This window comes from Aegilops tauschii, chromosome 6, assembly GCF_002575655.3.
Source record: "Aegilops tauschii subsp. strangulata cultivar AL8/78 chromosome 6, Aet v6.0, whole genome shotgun sequence".
Taxonomy (NCBI): Eukaryota; Viridiplantae; Streptophyta; class Magnoliopsida; order Poales; family Poaceae; genus Aegilops; species Aegilops tauschii.
Window position 1 is genome coordinate 195,846,382 of NC_053040.3, and position 18,339 is coordinate 195,864,720.

Genomic DNA, 18,339 nt, shown 5'->3' on the forward strand with positions numbered 1-18,339 from the left:
ATGTATCGCGAGCTTTGCTATTATAGTTGGATCTTATGATGTTTCTCCCCCTCCACTCTCTTGTAATGGATTGAGTTTTCCCTTTGAAGTAATCTTATCGGATTGAGTCTTTAAGGATTCGAGAACACTTGATGTATGTCTTGCCGTGCTTATCTGTGGTGACAATGGGATATCACGTGATCCACTTGATGTATGTTTTGGTGATCAACTTGCGGGTTCCGCCCATGAACCTATGCATAGGGGTTGGCACACGTTTTCGTCTTGACTCTCCGGTAGAAACTTTGGGGCACTCTTTCAAGTTCTTTGTGTTCGTTGAATAGATGAATCTGAGATTGTGTGATGCATATCGTATAATCATACCCACGGATACTTGAGGTGACATTGGAGTATCTAGGTGACATTAGGGTTTTGGTTGATTTGTGTCTTAAGGTGTTATTCTAGTACGAACTCTATGATAGATCGAACGGAAAGAATAGCTTCATGTTATTTTACTACGGACTCTTGAATAGATCGATCAGAAAGGATAACTTTGAGGTGGTTTCGTACCCTACCATAATCTCTTCGTTTGTTCTCCGCTATTAGTGACTTTGGAGTGACTCTTTGTTGCATGTTGAGGGATAGTTATATGATCCAATTATGTTATTATTGTTGAGAGAACTTGCACTAGTGAAATTATGAACCCTAGGCCTTGTTTCAACGCATTGCAATACCGTTTTTGCTCACTTTTATCGCTTGCTTCCTTGCTGTTTTTATATTTTCAGATTACAAATACCTATATCTACCATCCATATTGCACTTGTATCACCATCTCTTCGCCGAACTAGTGCACCTATACAATTTACCATTGTATTGGGTGTGTTGGGGACACAAGAGACTCTTTGTTATTTGGTTGCAGGGTTGCTTGAGAGAGACCATCTTCATCCTACGCCTCCCATGGATTGATAAACCTTAGGTCATCCACTTGAGGGAAATTTGCTACTGTCCTACAAACCTCTGCCCTTGAGGCCCAACAACGTCTACAAGAAGAAGGTTGTGTAGTAGACATCAAGCTCTTTTCTGGCGCCGTTGCCGGGGAGGTGAGTGCTTGAAGGTATATCTTTAGATCTTGCAATTGAATCTTTTAGTTTCTTATTTTATCACTAGTTTAGTTTATAAAAGAAAACTACAAAAAAATGGAATTGATGGTACCTCATATGCTTCATCTTTTTAATGTCTTTCGTGAAAATGATGGAAAGAAAAATTGTGCTCAAGTACTAGAAGAAGAATTACATAGAATGCTTGGCATAAAATATGTGAATGATGAGCATGATTGCAATGTTGTTCGTATGAATTCTTTGAATACCCATGATGCTAATGATATGCAAAGCTACAAGCTTGGGGAAGCTATGTTTGATGAAGATGATATTTTTTGTCCCCCAAGCTTTGATGAGCAAATTTACTATGATGAAAGCATACCTCCTATCTATGATCATTATTGTGATGACACGTATGCTTGAAAGAATAATGATAACCATGAAACTTGTCATCTTGATCTTAATTTTCAATCAGATGATAGTTATTTTGTTGAGTTCGCTCCCACTATTGTTGATGAGAAAAATTTTGCTTATGTGGAGAGTAGTAAAAATTCTATACTTGTAGATCATGAAAAGAATGCTTTAGGTGCTGGTTATATTGTTGAATTCATTCATGATTCTACTGAAAAATATTATGAGGGAGGAATATATGCTTGTAGGAATTGCAATAATATCAAGTTTCCTCTCTATGTGCTTAAATTTTTGAAGTTATGCTTGTTTTGCCTTCCTATGCTAGTTGATTATTGTTCCCATAAGTTGTTTGCTCACAAAATCCCTATGAATAGGAAGTGGGTTAGACTTAAATGTGCTAGGCATATTCTTCATGATGCTCTCTTTATGTTTCAATTCTTATCCTTTATGTGAGCATCATTGAAATCATCATGCCTAACTAGGGGCGTTAAACGATAGCGCTTGTTGGGAGGCAACCCAATTTTATTTTAGTTTCTTGATTTTTGGTTCTGTTTAGGAATAAATAATCCATCTAGCTTCTGTTTAGATGTGGTTTTATGTTTTAATTAGTGTCTGTGCCAAGTAGATCCTTTGGGAAGACTTGGGTGAAGTCTTTATGATCATGCTGTAAAAAACAGAAACTTTAGCGCTCACGAGATTAGCTTCAACTTTTTACTGGAGAGTGATATTTAGTTGATTCTTTTTGCAGATGATTACTAGACAAATCCATCAGGTCCACCAATTTATTTTAGACTTTTTGGAGTTTCAGAAGTATACGTTTGATACAGATTACTACAGACTATTCTGTTTTTGACAGATCCTGTTTTCATTGTGTTGCTTGCTTATTTTGATGAATTTATGAGTAGTATCGGAGTTTATAAACCATAGAGAAGTTGGAATACAGTAGGTTTAACACCAATATAAATAAATAATGAGTTCATTACAGTACCTTGAAGTGGTGTTTTGTTTTCTTTCGCTAACGGAGCTTACGAATTTTCTGTTAAGTTTTGTGTTGTGAAGTTTTCAAGTTTTGGGTAAAGATTCGATGGACTATGAAATAAGGAGTGGTAAGAGCCTAAGATTGGGGATGCCCAAGGCACCCCAAGGTAATATTCAAGGATAACCAAGAGCCAAAGCTTGGGGATGCCGCGGAAGGCATCCCCTCTTTCGTCTTCGTTCATCGGTAAATTTACTTGGAGCTATATTTTTATTCACCACATGATATGTGTTTTGCTTGGAGCGTCATTTTATTTTATTTTGTTTTGCTTGCTGTTTGAATAAAGTATCAAGATCTGAAATTATTAAATGGGAGAGTCTTCACATAGTTGCATAATTATTCGACTACTCATTGCTCTTCACTTATATCTTTCGGGGTACTTTGTTGTTTGCTCTAGTGCTTCACTTATATCTTTTAGAGCACGGCGGTGGATTTATTTTGAAGAAATATATGAACTTTCATGCTTCACTTATATTATTTTGAGAGTCTTTAGAACAACATGGTAATTTGCTTTGTTTATGAATTTAGTCCTAATATGATGGGCATCCAAGAGGGATATAATAAAAACTATCATATAAAGCGCATTGAATACTATGAGAAGTTTGATTCCTTATTATTGTTTTGAGATATGAAGATGGTGATATTAGAGTCATGCTAGTTGAGTAGTTATGAATTTGAGAAATACTTGTTCTAAAGTTTGTGATTCCCGTAGCATGCACGTATGGTGAACCGTTATGTGATGAAGTCGGAGCATGATTTATTTATTGATTGTCTTCCTTATGAGTGGCGGTCGGGGACGAGCGATGGTCTTTTCCTACCAATCTACCCCCCTAGGAGCATGCGCGTAGTACTTCGTTTCGATAACTAATAGATTTTTGCAATAAGTATGTGAGTTCTTTATGACTAATGTTGAGTCCATGGATTATACGCACTCTCATCCTTCCACCATTGCTAGCCTCTCTAATACCGCGCACCTTTCGCCGGTATCATACACCCATCATATACATTCCTCAAAACAGCCACCATACCTACCTATTATGGCATTTCCATAGCCATTCCGAGATATATTGTCATGCAACTTTCCACCGTTCCATTTATTATGACACGCTTCATCATTGTCATATTGCTTTGCATGATCATGTAGTTGACATCGTATTTGTGGCAAAACCACCGTTCATAATTCTTTCATACATGTCACTCTTGATTCATTGCACATCCCGGTACACCGCCGGAGGCATTCACATAGAGTCATATTTGTTCTAAGTATCGAGTTGTAATTCTTGAGTTGTAAGTAAATAAAAGTGTGATGATCATCATTATTAGAGCATGAATAATAAACATTTATCATGATATAAGGAAATATGAATAACAACTTTATTATTGCCTCTAGGGCATATTTTCTTCACAAGCAACATTATCTCATGTGCTCTTGTGCTTGGTCTCGTGACCAGCGTCCTCACCGCCATCCTGCTCGGAGCGGGACGGGAGGAGTAAGCAATCTACGAAGGCAACTGCATAAGTGCCGACCCAATCAAAGAATTGGTAAATCTGGTGTTCCTAATTTTTACATCCAAACAAGGAATTATATAAACCCGTCGTAACAGATTTTTCTTTAGCAAAAAATGATTTTGCTAAAAATCCTCCAAAAGCCCGTTTCCTATCTTTACCTAATAATATAGTAAATTGGGTTTCTGGTCGTCCATCATGGATTTTTTTAGAAAAGTCCCTCTATTTCAGAGAATTCAACCCGCAGTCCTGTTTTAAGTAAGAACGAATCGTTTTTTCGTATTTTACACAAAAGTCCCTGTGTCTTCTTGAAATCAACCCACAATTCGGATTTAAGTCACACCCGAACCGTTATTTTACATTTTTCGAAAACCTCCTGATGTTTTAGATAATTCATCCGTGGATCATATTTAAGTCAAATAAATGATTTTTAAAATCATCCATATCTTTTAAACCGTAACTCCGATTTGAACATGTTATATATGAAATTTGATTAGAAAAATATGTATAATATGAATATGAGATTATTTTTACATGTTAAGTATTTCTAAATATTATTTTAGAATATATTTAAGTCAAACAAATAATTTTCTAAATTATACGTATCTTTTAAACCGTAACTTCGATTTTAACATATTATATATGAAATTTTATTAGAAAAATGTGCGGAATATAAATATGATGTTAATTTTACCTGTTAAATATTTTTAAAATATTGTTTTGAAAGCAAACTTATAATTTAAAGCGCAAGATCCGCTTTTCTTTCGTACCGGCAGCGATCCGGATTGCAAATAAACACCCCACTATAACCATATAGGAAAAAAAACATCGATAACTACACATGCATACCTCTAAAAAAACATCGATAACTACACATGCAACATCGATAACACCCCACTATAACCATATGGGACTATATGGCTGTAGCAAAATTTGCATCACCAAATGCTTTTTTTAATCACCAAGTGCTCTAACTGATTTGTTGGAGTTGGAGATTTTTTATGATGAAAATACTACTTTTGGTGCATCATCTACTGGACATGCTCTTAATCCGCATACACATGTACACACACCCGTGCATGCTTAAAACATTGCCTGGCGCTCGATCGCTCATGGGCAGCTTGGCGCCCACCATCAAACAATGAACATCAATTCCGTAACAACTAACGATTCCGTCTTTACTTCTCCCTAAAAAATCATAATCACTTTCCACGTGGTCGCCGAAAGCCGCTTACATATGGCCCCCCTGCACACGGAGCGCACACAAAATTCCCTTCGGTCTCTCTCCGCCTTGGCTTTCCTCCTCGCCTCCTCCGCTTCCACCTAATTCGCGCGCGCCTCCGGGCTTCCTCCGCTCCTCTCCCGCCGTCGCTCCAGCGAGGAGTGAGGGCGGGCGGGCGGGACGACCCAGGCGGCGGCGGCGTCATGGAGGCAGCGGAGAGAGGCGGCGGGGCACTGCCGCTTGCCGTGCGGGAGCTCATCGCCGGTGGGGTCGCCGGTGGCGTCGCCAAGTCCGCCGTGGCGCCGCTCGAGCGCGTCAAGATCCTCCTCCAGGCACGTATGACCGATCCTCTATCTCCATCGCAATTCATTCCGGCTCCTGATTACGCTCTCTCAGGATGGGGAATGCGATTCCTGAATATGCTCTATATCCTCGTCGAATGTTCCCGTGACATATTTTGCTACAATTTTAGATGCGATTTTGTGAGGTTAGTGTTACCAAAGAATCTTGGACGGTCGGCTCTCTGTCAGAGGAGGGCGCATGCTCTTCTTTCTTGCTAGGTTATGCAGTTCTTGTCGCCCGGAATAATGCAGCGAGGGTTTTGAGTCATCATCGTTAGATGCTTTCTAATGTGATAAGCTAGGCGGTAGCATTCGCATTCTCTCTTGGGTATGTGAGTTAAAATTCGCACATGATCCTTAGATGGTTTATACTGTTACAGAGCATGTGCAGAATTCGGTACAGGTGTTTTGCAGGTTTTGGCATGGTTCTTTGCAACTTTGTTTTGTCGAAATATGCAATCTGATAACTATTTGTATTGAACTATTTATGGATAAATGTCTTCAAGTGTTTGACACAAGTATGTGATGTATTAGAGTAGACACATACTACAAGTTAGGTGTGGATTTATTCAAACTGTGACCTCAGTTAATTCCTGCTCTCAAGGATATTAAGTTCGGACCTCTAATAAATGCAGATTTGGAAAAAATAAAATTGAGAATTGTTGACTGTTAAATTGTAACCGAGGTTCTAGGTTGGGAAGCGTTGGTATCCTCCTCAGTAAACTCTTGCTTCCTGAACTACTGCTTGATCGCAAACCCTATTTATGCTTAGCTCCAACAGTATTATTGAGTATATAATAATTTGATAAGGCAATATCAATTCTTGAAATGAAAAACTTTGTAAGGCAGAAGTCCCTGGGGCTACTATTTTTTTTCTGGGAGGGGAACATTCATTGGGTATTGGTCAGAAAATCATGGTCTAGAAATATATTTGGATGGAAAAAGGACCTAGATTAGCAAACATCTGTGATTGAACTGATGTTAACATGGAGTACTGCTAGTATATTTCTACTTTTGCAGTAACCTTGGATGAAGAGGATTAGGTTGTGGTCATGAAGAAGATAATAATCTAACTAACTCTATGCAAAATGGAATCCCATGGGGATTTTCACACAGCAAAATTGGTCCCAACTTGAGTTACCTCCTGGCCAAACCATAATAATTCCAAATCACATGGTGTGCAACTGAAGAATGTTGCATTATGAGTTTTTCAAACAGCAGCATAAATTATCTGTTTTTTATGATCCTACTCTTAAACTGGTCATAGATCAAATGAGTAAACAAAAATAATTATAATATCAGTTTCAACCACTTTGTTGGTACGACTTTGACATTTATGCTTGTACAGAACCACCTCCTTGCAACTTTGCATGGTAGTTGTTTAAACCTCGTATGGTTAAAATTTTCTGTTGGTGGTTTCAGACTAGAAGAGCAGAATTCCGTGGGTCTGGATTGGTTGGATCGTTTCGGACAATCTATCAGACAGAAGGTCCCTTAGGGTTTTACAGGTTTATCACTTCTTAGTATATACGTAACAAATGTGGCCTAGCAATATATACTTGTATAGTGCAAACTTAAGCTGACTTTTGAATTGCTTTTCATAAGGGGCAATGGTGCCAGCGTTGCTAGGATCGTTCCTTATGCAGCTTTGCATTACATGGCATACGAAGAGTATCGCCGATGGATCATTCTTGGTTTTCCTAATGTTGAGCAAGGGCCTGTTCTTGATCTAGTGGCCGGATCAATAGCTGGAGGAACAGCAGTCGTATCCACATATCCGCTTGATCTGGTTCGCACAAAGTTGGCTTATCAGGTTAGATTAGTTCTTGTATCCTTAACTGCAGAGGAAAGCAATACTTCTCCAGTATGGTTCTATAAGTTGGCTTTTGATGTTGTTCTATGAAATAATATAACAGCAACGTTTTTGGGTGATACTGATGTTGCTGTGTTTGAGTGGATCTGTCTAGCTACTAGTTTGCTCTTAGTCTTGTATGAGTATAGACTCATTTCGTTCAGTTTGTGGTACTGTACTGTTCAACTCAGCACTAAGTGATTAATAATCAGCTGCAGGTCAAAGGTGCAGTGAACGTCAGTTTAAGAGAATCTAAGCCCTCCGAACAGGTTTATAAAGGTATCCTTGATTGTGTAAAAACAATATACAGGCAAAATGGCTTGAAAGGCCTATACCGTGGCATGGGTACGCTATATTTTTTGTAATTCCAAATTTTGCTCAAGGCCAAGATTTCATTCTTGGGACAAAGGGCTTTGTTGTTATTGCCAAGATTTCATTATGTTGCTGTATTAACTAACTTCTTGTCCAGCTCCATCATTATATGGAATCTTCCCTTATTCCGGTCTTAAATTCTATTTCTATGAGAAGATGAAGACTCATGTTCCTGAAGAGCACAGAAAAGATATTATTCCGAAACTTGCTTGTGGATCAGTTGCTGGTTTGTTAGGACAGACAATAACGTATCCCCTTGATGTTGTTAGGCGGCAAATGCAGGTATAATTACCTTCGTTGTTTGTGGTTGTTAAACATCTTGGTTTTTCTAAAGAAGATTTTGATGCATTGGTTTTAGGTTCAGGCGTTCTCATCGTCCAACCTCGTGAAGGGGAAAGGAACATTTGGAAGCCTTGTTATGATAGCGAAACATCAAGGTTGGAAGCAACTGTTTTCAGGATTATCTATCAACTATTTGAAGGTGAGACACTTATAACACTAGTAACTAGTAATTGTGTACGCCCATTGTACGTTAATATTAGGCAAGATATTAATCGATTCTTAATTGTATTGCATGTTAATATTAGGTAAGATGTAAATTGCATGTTAATATTAGATAGGATATAGTTACTCAGTTAACGCTGACATTGATATTAGGCATGATATTAAGGGAGGCTGTAAATGTGTCTAGCGGTAAACATGTTTAATGTTAAACACTAGAGTGACGTAAACCATTGGATAGACATAGACGCGGTTGAACGGTTAAGATTTGTTGAATTTGTGCAACACGCTCAGATATAGATAATTAATTGTCGTTAAAATGCCCATCTATTTGCTGACGACAAATGTAGACATGCGGCTGGAACACAGCAGTACCCGTTTGTCGTCAGTGTGGGCAGCCTTGTACTTATTATCAAAAAATTAAAAAGGCTGGCCTATAACTTCTTGAGTGTACTGTCATTCCAAATCTCCACATTCCTTTGTTCATCTTGCACTTGTGCTGTTATGTCAATTTATTAATCCACTAGGCTCAGATTTTCTTGGCTCGGAATATTTCATTAACAATTGTTGCTCCCTCTATGTGATCATGCTTTAAGTTCTAAATCGGAATATTCAGTGTATTTTTGTCTTGTGTCTATTTTATAGGTACAATTAGTCCCATGCTTAACAACTATTGATGTATATAGTTATGCACATTGCATATGTAACGTGTGTCTTCTTTGAAGTACAGTTTGTGTTCAAGGTGAAAGCATATTTTTTCTTAATTTCTCCTTTTTTTTACAGGTCGTCCCATCAGTAGCCATAGGGTTCACTGTGTATGACTCGATGAAGGATTGGCTTAATGTTCCATCTAGAGAGCAGGCAGCTGTGGTTGTCCCTGTGTTGTCAGAAGACGGAAGTAATGCTGCCCCTGTTCACTCCAGTTAGAACTACTAGTTACCGTTTCTGGTGGCGCAACGCCTTCAGTGCCTTATATTCAATTGGCATGTAGCATAGTATTCTTTCTTGGAGCTGCACCCTCGCAATTCTTAGGCTCGTCTCGTATAGTAGAAAATAATAGCTCTACCCTTCAATAAGCCTATAAGCAGCGCAGCTGCAGATGCCAAAAAAGAGAAGGTCTCGACTTTTATCAAGAGAAGTAGAAGTAGAGGTACTGAGGTAGAATTCCTTCCTGTCGAAGAAAGGTAGAATTCCTTGCTTTTTAAAAAAAGCAAGTATAATTCCTTGCATCTTAGTATTGATTATTGTGGAAATTCACATTGTATAGTTTCTGTATATATGATCGGATAGTTTCTACCAACATGTAAACTTCTTGGTGAAGTCAGAATTCAGAGCCTTTTGCTGCCTCTGCCTATTTTAGTATGGGACCGTGATGTAGGGTGGAACCCTATACGGCCGATCTTTCACGAAAGGAGCGGATCTCAACTAACACGATGAACACGGGGAAGAACGGAGAACAATCAAACACACAAGATCCACAAGGTACATAAACATCAAAGGGAAAGATACAAGGTAAAGTTCATCTTCATGAGAAGGTCATGATATCGTAGGATCTTCTCACATGCTCACATGGAGGTCTTGAACTCCATGGGAGTGGTAGTCTCTCTCTCTCAAGAGTAGAGGTAGGTAGGAGCAAAGCTCACATACAAATGAGCTATCACTTTGCTAACCCTATAAAAGAGGTGGAGGAGGTCTATTTATAGTCTAAGCCACGAAGGGGTAAGTGAGGGGGCGGAATGGGTACATGGGCCTCGGCCCGAGTCATGCACGCAGACAAGGCCGGATGATTCGGACGGGGTCCCGGATGATCCGCGCGTCGGGGATCCGGATGATCTGGAGGGAGTCCTGGATGATCCGGCTTCAGGTGAAACCTTCGGGTGTCTTCGGCGTAGATAGCCGGACGATCCGGGGAAGGGTCCGGATGATCCGGCTGAGCCCGGATGATCCGGACGGTGGTCCGGATGTCCGGCCTGGCTCCAGCAGCTGCTCCGTCTTCTTCTTCTCCTTTCTTCCGTCTTCTCTTCCACGCTTCCCTCGCGGACAGTGTAGTCGTTCCTTGGCGCTTGCACTCCTCCTCGACATCCGTGAAGCTCCAACAATACCTATGCATGCACACGGGAGGAGTGTCAAGTAGTATACCATCCTCGAGAGGGTCAAGTGAACACGTGTAAAGGAGATGATTCACCTTTGTGTATGTGAAGTAGATGTCGCACGTGTCACTTGCCAAATGGACTCTTGACATGGTGATGTCCGTAGGATGCTCCGCATCATCCCCTCCCCCTTGGGAAAGATCCGACCTCGGATCGAAAACCAGATCACCATGGGAAAGAGATGGTGTCGCCGTGTAGGAGTGGTCGATCACCAAGTTCTCGTCATCTTGAAGCTTGAAATGGGCACTCTCCAATGTTGCACCGTCTCGTGGTTCCTTCAAAAGGAGCAAGGACAACAAACACTTGGAAAAACTATTAGAAATATGCCCTAGAGGCAATAATAAATTGGTTATTATTATATTTCCTTGTTCATGATAATCGTTTATTATCCATGCTAAAATTGTATTGATAGGAAACTCAGATACATGTGTGGATACATAGACAACACCATGTCCCTAGTAAGCCTCTAGTTGACTAGCTCGTTGATCAATAGATGGTTACGGTTTCCTGACCATGGACATTGGATGTCGTTGATAACGGGATCACATCATGAGGAGAATGATGTGATGGACAAGACCCAATCCTAAGCCTAGCACAAGATCATGTAGTTCGTTTGCTAAGAGCTTTTCTAATGTCAAGTATCATTTCCTTAGACCATGAGATTGTGCAACTCCCGGATACCGTAGGAATGCTTTGGGTGTACCAAACGTCACAACGTAACTGGGTGGCTATAAAGGTGCACTACAGGTATCTCCGAAAGTGTCTGTTGGGTTGGCACGAATCGAGACTGGGATTTGTCACTCCGTGTAAACGGAGAGGTATCTCTGGGCCCACTCGGTAGGACATCATCATAATGTGCACAATGTGACCAAGGAGTTGATCACGGGATGATGTGTTACGGAACGAGTAAAGAGACTTGCCGGTAACGAGATTGAACAAGGTATCGGGATACCGACGATCGAATCTCGGGCAAGTACTATACCGGTAGACAAAGGGAATTGTATACGAGATTGATTGAATCCTTGACATCGTGGTTCATCCGATGAGATCATCGTGGAACATGTGGGAGCCAACATGGGTATCCAGATCCCGCTGTTGGTTATTGGCCGGAGAACGTCTCGGTCATGTCTGCATGGTTCCCGAACCCGTAGGGTCTACACACTTAAGGTTCGATGACGCTAGGGTTATAGGGAATAGATATACGTGGTTACCGAATGTTGTTCGGAGTCCCGGATGAGATCCCGGACGTCACGAGGAGTTCCGGAATGGTCCGGAGGTAAAGATTTATATATGGGAAGTCCTGTTTTGGTCACCGGAAAAGTTTCGGGTGCTATCGGTAACGTACCGGGACCACCGGGAGGGTCCCGGGGGTCCACCAGGTGGGGCCACCGGCCCCAGAGGGCTGCGTGGGCCAAGTGTGGGAGGGGACCAGCCCCAGGTGAGCTGGTGCGCCCCCCCACTAGGGCCCAAGGCGAAGAGAGAAGGGAAAAGGGGAAACCCTAGGCTCAGATGGGCCTAAGGCCCATCTAGTGGTGCGCCCCCTCTCTCCCCCCTTGGCCGCCCCTCCAAGTCCCATCTAGGGCTGGCCGCACCCCTTGGGGGGGAACCCTAGATGGGGGTGCAGCCCCTCCCTTTCCCCTATATATAGTGGGGGTTTGGGGCTGCCATAGAGACGAGAACATCTCCCTGATGGCGCAGCCCTACCCCTCTCCCTCCTCGTCTCTTGCGGTGCTTGGCGAAGCCCTGCTGGAGTGCCACGCTCCTCCACCACCACCATGCCATTGTGCTGCTGCTGGACGGAGTCTTCCCCAACCTCTCCTTCTCTCCTTGCTGGATCAAGGCGTGGGAGACGTCACCGGGCTGCACGTGTGTTGAACGCGGAGGCGCCGTGGTTCGGCGCTTAGATCGGAATCAACCGCGATCTGAATCGCTACGAGCACGACTCCTTCATCCGCGTTCTTGCAACGCTTCCGCATCGCGATCTTCAAGGGTATGAAGATGCACTCCCCTTCCCCTCGGTGCTAGATTACTCCATAGATTGATCTTGGTGATGCGTAGAAAATTTTGAATTTCTGCTACGTTACCCAATAGTGGCATCATGAGCTAGGTCTATGCGTAGTTTCTATGCACGAGTAGAACACAAAGTAGTTGTGGGCGTCGATTTTGTCAATTTACTTGTCGTTACTAGTCTTATCTTGATTCGGCGGCATCGTGGGATGAAGCGGCCCGGACCGACCTTACACGTACTCTTACGTGAGACAGGTTCCACCGACTGACATGCACTAGTTGCATAAGGTGGCTAGCGGGTGTCTGTCTCTCCCACTTTAGTCGGATCGGATTCGATGAAAAGGGTCCTTATGAAGGGTAAATAGAAATTGGCATATCACGTTGTGGCTTTTGCGTAGGTAAGAAACGTTCTTGCTAGAAACCCATAGCAGCCACGTAAAACATGCAACAACAATTAGAGGACGTCTAACTTGTTTTTGCAGGGTATGCTATGTGATGTGATATGGCCAAAAGGATGTGATGAATGATATATGTGATGTATGAGATTGATCACGTTCTTCTAATAGGAATCACGACTTGCATGTCGATGAGTATGACAACCGGCAGGAGCCATAGGAGTTGTCTTAATTTATTGTATGACCTGCGTGTCAATGAAAACGCCATGTAATTGCTTTACTTTATTGCTAACCGTTAGCCATAGTAGTAGAAGTAATAGTTGGCGAGAAAACTTCATGAAGACACGATGATGGAGATCATGATGATGGAGATCATGGTGTCATGCCGGTGACGAAGATAATCATGCCGCGCCTCAAAGACGGAGATCAAAGGCGCAAGATGATATTGGCCATATCATGTCACTTTATGATTTGCATGTGATGTTTGTCATGTTTACATCTTATTTGCTTAGAACGACGGTAGCATAATAAGATGATCCCTCACTAAAATTTCAAGAGACGTGTTCCCCCTAACTGTGCACCGTTGCGAAGGTTCGTTGTTTCGAAGCACCACGTGATGATCGGGTGTGATAGATTCTAACGTTCGCATACAACGGGTGTTGACGAGCCTAGCATGTACAGACATGGCCTCGGAACACATGCGAAACACTTAGGTTGACTTGACGAGCCTAGCATGTACAGACATGGCCTCGGAACACAAGAGATCGAAAGGTCAAACATGAGTCGTATAGTAGATACGATCAACATGGAGATGTTCACCGATGATGACTAGTCCGTCTCACGTGATGATCGGACACGGCCTAGTTTGACTCGGATCATGTATCACTTAGGTGACTAGAGGGATGTCTATCTGAGTGGGAGTTCATTAAATAATCAGATGAACTTAATTATCATGAACATAGTCAAAAGGTCTTTGCAAATTATGTCATAGCTTACGCTTTAGTTCTACTGTTTAAGATATGTTCCTAGAGAAAATTTAGTTGAAAGTTGATAGTAGCAATTATGCGGACTGGGTCCGTAAACTGAGGATTGTCCTCATTGCTCCACAGAAGGCTTATGTCCTTAATGCACCGCTCGGTGTGCTGAACCTCAGCGTCGTCTGTAGATGTTGCGAAACATCTGGCATACACGTTTTGATGACTACGTGATAGTTCAGTGCGTAATGCGAACGGTTTAGAATTGTGGCACCAAAGACGTTTTGGAACGTCACAGAACATATGAGATGTTCCGAAGACTGAAATTGGGATTTCAGACTAGTGCCCACGTCAAGAGGTATGAGACCCCTGACAAGTTTCTTAAGCCTGCAACTAAGGGAGAAAAGCTCAATCGTTGAGCGTGTGCTCAGATTGTCTGAGTGCCACAATCGCTTGAATCGAGTGGGAGTTAATCTTCCATATGAGATAGTGATGGTTCTCCATAGTCACTGCCACCAAGCTATTAGAGCTTCGTGATGAACTATAACATATCAGGGATAGATATGATGATCCTTGAGCTATTCGCGATGTTTGACACCGCGAAAGTAGAAATCAAATAGGAGCATCAATTGTTGATGGTTAGTAAAACCACTAGCTTCAAGAAGGGCAAGGGCAAAAGGGATACTTCATGAAACAGCAAATCATTTGCTGCTCTAGTGAAGAATCCCAAGGTTGAATCCAAACCCGAGACTAAGTGCTTCTGTAATGAGGGGAACGGTCACTGAAGCAGAACTACCCTAGATACTTGGTAGATGAGAAGGCAGGCAAGGTCGACAGAAGTATATTGGATATACATTATATGAATGTGTACTTTACTAGTACTCCTAGCAGCACCAGGGTATTAGATACCGGTTTGGTTGCTAAGTGTTAGTAACTCGAAATAAAAGCTGCGGAATAAACGGAGACTAGCTAAAGGTGAGATGACGATATGTGTTGGAAGTGTTTCCAAGGTTGATGTGATCAAGCATCGCATGCTCCCTCCACCATCGAGATTGGTGTTAAACCTAAATAATTGTTATTTGGTGTTTGCGTTGAGCATAAACATGATTGGATTATGTTTATCGCAATACGGTTATTCATTTAAGGAGAATAATGGTTGCTCTATTTATTTGAATAATACCTTCAATGGTCTTGCACCTAAAATGAATCTCGATCGCAGTGATACACATGTTCGTGCCAAAAGATATAAAATAGTAATGATAGTACCACATACTTATGGCACTGCCATTTGAGTCATATTGGTATAGAACGCATGAAGAAGCTCCATGTAGATGGATCTTTGGTCTCACTCGTTTTTGAAAAGATTGAGACATGCGAACCATGTCTATTGGTATATATGCATGAAGAAACTCCATGCAGATGGATCGTTTGGACTCACTTGATTTTGAATCACTTGAGACATGCAAATCATACCACATGGGCAAGATGACTGAAAGGCCTCGTTTTCAGTAAGATGAAACAAGAGAGCAACTTGTTGGAAGTAATACATTTTGATGTGTGCAGTCCAATGAGTGCTGAGGCATGCAGTGGATATCGTTATGTTCTTACTTCACAGATGATTTGAGTAGATGCTGAGTGTATTTACTTGATGAAACACAAGTCTGAATTATTGAAAGGTTCAAGTAATTTCAGAGTGAAGTTGAAGATCGTCGTGACAAGAGGATAAAATGTCTGTGATATGATCATAGAGATGAGTATCTGAGTTACGAGTTTGGCACACAATTAAGAAATTGTGGAAATTGTTTCACGACTAATACCGCTTGGAGCACCATAGTGTGATGGTGTGTCCGAACATCATAACTGCACCCTATTGGATATGGTGCATACCATGATGTCTCTTTACCACTATCGTTTATGGGTTAGGCATTAGAGACAACCGCATTCACTTTAAATAGGGCACCACGCAATTCCGTTGAGACGACACCGTTTAGAGAAACCTAAGTTGTCGTTTCTTAAAAGTTTGGGGCTGCGATGCTTATGTGAAAAAGTTTCAGGCTGATAAGCTCGAACCCAAAGCGGATAAATGCATCTTCATAGAATACCCAAAACAGTTGGGTATACCTCCTGTTTCAGATCTGGAAGTAAACAGGTCCTTTCTCGAGAAAAGTTTCTCTCGAAAGAATTGAGTGGGAGGATGGTAGAGACTTGATGAGGTTATTGAACCGTCACTTCAACTAGTGTGTAGCAGGGCACAAGAAGTTGTTCCTGTGGCACCTACACCAATTGAAGTGGAAGCTTATGATAGTGATCATGAAACTTCGGATCAAGTCACTACCAAACCTCGTAGGACGACGAGGATGCGTACTACTTCAGAGTGGTACGTGATCCTGTCTTGGAAGTCATGTTGCTAGATAACAATGAACCTACGAGCTATGGAGAAGCGATGGTGGGCCCGGATTCCGACGAATGGCTCGAGGCCATAAAATCCGAGAGAGGATCCATGTATAAAACAAGGTATAGATTTTGGAAGAACTACTTGATGGTCGTAAGGCTGTTGGGTGCAGATGGATTTTAAAAGGAAGACAAACAATAATGGTAAGTGTCACCATTAAGAAAGCCCGACTTGTCGTTAAGATGTTTTCCGACAAGTTCAAGGAGTTGACTACGATGAGATTTTTCTCACTCGTAGCGATGCTAAGAGTCTGTTGGAATTGTATTAGCAGTTACTGCATTATTTATGAAATCTTGCAGATAGGATGTCAAAAACTGTTTCCTCGACGATTTTCTAGAGGAAAGGTTGTATGTGATACAACCAGAAGGTTTTGTCAATCCTGAAAGATGCTAACAAGTATGCAATGCTCCAGCAATCCTTCTAAGGACTGGAGTAAGCATCTCGGAGTTGGAATGTACGCTTTGATGAGATGATCAAAGATTTTGGATTTATACAAAGTTTATGAGAAACTTGTATTTCCAAAGAAGTGAGTGGGAGCACTATAGAATTTCTGATGAGTATATGTTGTTGACATATTGTTGATCAGATATGATGTAGAATTTCTGGAAAGCATACAGGGTTATTTGAAAAGTGTTTTTCAATGGAAAACCTGGATTAAGCTACTTGAACATTGAGCATCAAGATCTATAAGGATAGATCAAAAAACGCTTAATAGTACTTTCAAATGAATACATACCGTGACAAGTTTTTGAAGGAGTTCAAAATAGATCAGCAAAGAAGGAGTTCTTGGCTATGTTACAAGGTGTGAGTATTGAGTAAGACTCAAGACCTGACCACAGTAGAAGAGAGAGAAAGGACGAAGGTCGTCCCCTATGCTTTAGACGTAGGCTCTACAGTATGCTATGCTGTGTACCGCACATGAAGTGTGCCTTGCCATGAGTTAGTCAAGGGGTACAATAGTGATCCGGGAATGGATCACATGACAGCGGTCGAACTTATCCTTAGTATCTAGTGGACTAAGGAATTTTCTCGATTATGGAGGTGGAAAAGGAGTTCGTCGTAAAGGGTTACGTCGATGCAAACTTTGACACTAATCCGGATGACTCTGAGTAGTAAACCGGATTCGTATAGTAGAGCAGTTATTTGGAATAGCTCCAAGTAGCGCGTGGTAGCTGCATCTACAAGATGACATAGATATTCGTAAAGCACACACGGATCTGAAAGGTTCAGACCCATTGACTAATAACCTCTCTCACAAGCGAGATATGAACAAACCCCATGGGTGTTGGATTCATTACAATCACATGGTGATGTGAACTAGATTATGAAGGAAATATGCCCTAGAGGCAATAATAAAGTATTATATATTTCCTTATATCATGATAAATGTTTATTATTCATGCTAGAATTGCATTAACCGGAAACATAATACATGTGTGAATACATAGACAAACAGAGTGTCACTAGTATGCCTCTACTTGACTAGCTCGTTAATCAAAGATGGTTATGTTTCCTAGCCATAGACATGAGTTGTTATTTGATTAACGGGATCACCTCATTAGGAGAATGACGTGATTGACTTGACCCATTCCGTTAGCTTAGCACCTGATCGTTTAGTATGTTGCTATTGCTTTCTTCATGACTTATACATGTTCGTATGACTATGAGATTATGCAACTCCCGTTTACCAGAGGAACACTTTGTGTGCTACCAAACGTCACAACGTAACTGGGTGATTATAAAGGTGCTCTACAGGTGTCTCCAAAGGTACTTGTTGGGTTGGCGTATTTCGAGATTAGGATTTGTCACTCCGATTGTCGGAGAGGTATCTCTGGGCCCACTCGGTAATGCACATCACTATAAGCCTTGCAAGCATTGTGACTAATGAGTTAGTTGCGGGATGATGTATTACGGAACGAGTAAAGAGACTTGCCGGTAACGAGATTGAACTAGGTATCGAGATACCGACGATCGAATCTCGGGCAAGTAACATACCGATGACAAAGGGAACAACGTATGTTGTTATGCGGTCTGACCGATAAAGATC

At 41.5% G+C, this 18,339-nt stretch overlaps 1 protein-coding gene across 2 annotated transcripts; it reads left to right on the forward strand.

The window, feature by feature from the left end:
• The first annotated feature begins 5,295 nt into the window (after positions 1–5,295).
• LOC109733119 (mitochondrial carrier protein CoAc2) lies at positions 5,296–9,660 on the forward strand. 2 transcript variants are annotated; one of them, XM_073501280.1, is made up of 7 exons: positions 5,296–5,580; positions 7,012–7,097; positions 7,195–7,402; positions 7,654–7,786; positions 7,911–8,095; positions 8,172–8,294; positions 9,098–9,660. In XM_073501280.1, the coding sequence occupies exons 1-7, from the start codon at positions 5,452–5,454 to the stop codon at positions 9,239–9,241; spliced, it is 1,008 nt and encodes a 335-aa protein (XP_073357381.1). In that variant the 5' UTR covers positions 5,296–5,451; the 3' UTR covers positions 9,242–9,660. The 2 variants fall into 2 exon arrangements, with proteins under 2 accessions (XP_073357381.1, XP_020147904.1); XM_020292315.3 differs by having other exon boundaries at positions 7,660–7,786.
• Positions 9,661–18,339: the final 8,679 nt, after the last annotated feature.

Bases quoted from the DNA above. Each gene is read 5' to 3' on its own strand.
- LOC109733119 (XM_073501280.1), top strand. From the start codon at position 5,452: ATGGAGGCAGCGGAGAGAGGCGGCGGGGCACTGCCGCTTGCCGTGCGG. The intron at 7,403-7,653 runs GTTAGATTAGTT...ATTAATAATCAG, and splicing joins GCACAAAGTTGGCTTATCAG to CTGCAGGTCAAAGGTGCAGT. The intron at 8,096-8,171 runs GTATAATTACCT...CATTGGTTTTAG, and splicing joins TTGTTAGGCGGCAAATGCAG to GTTCAGGCGTTCTCATCGTC.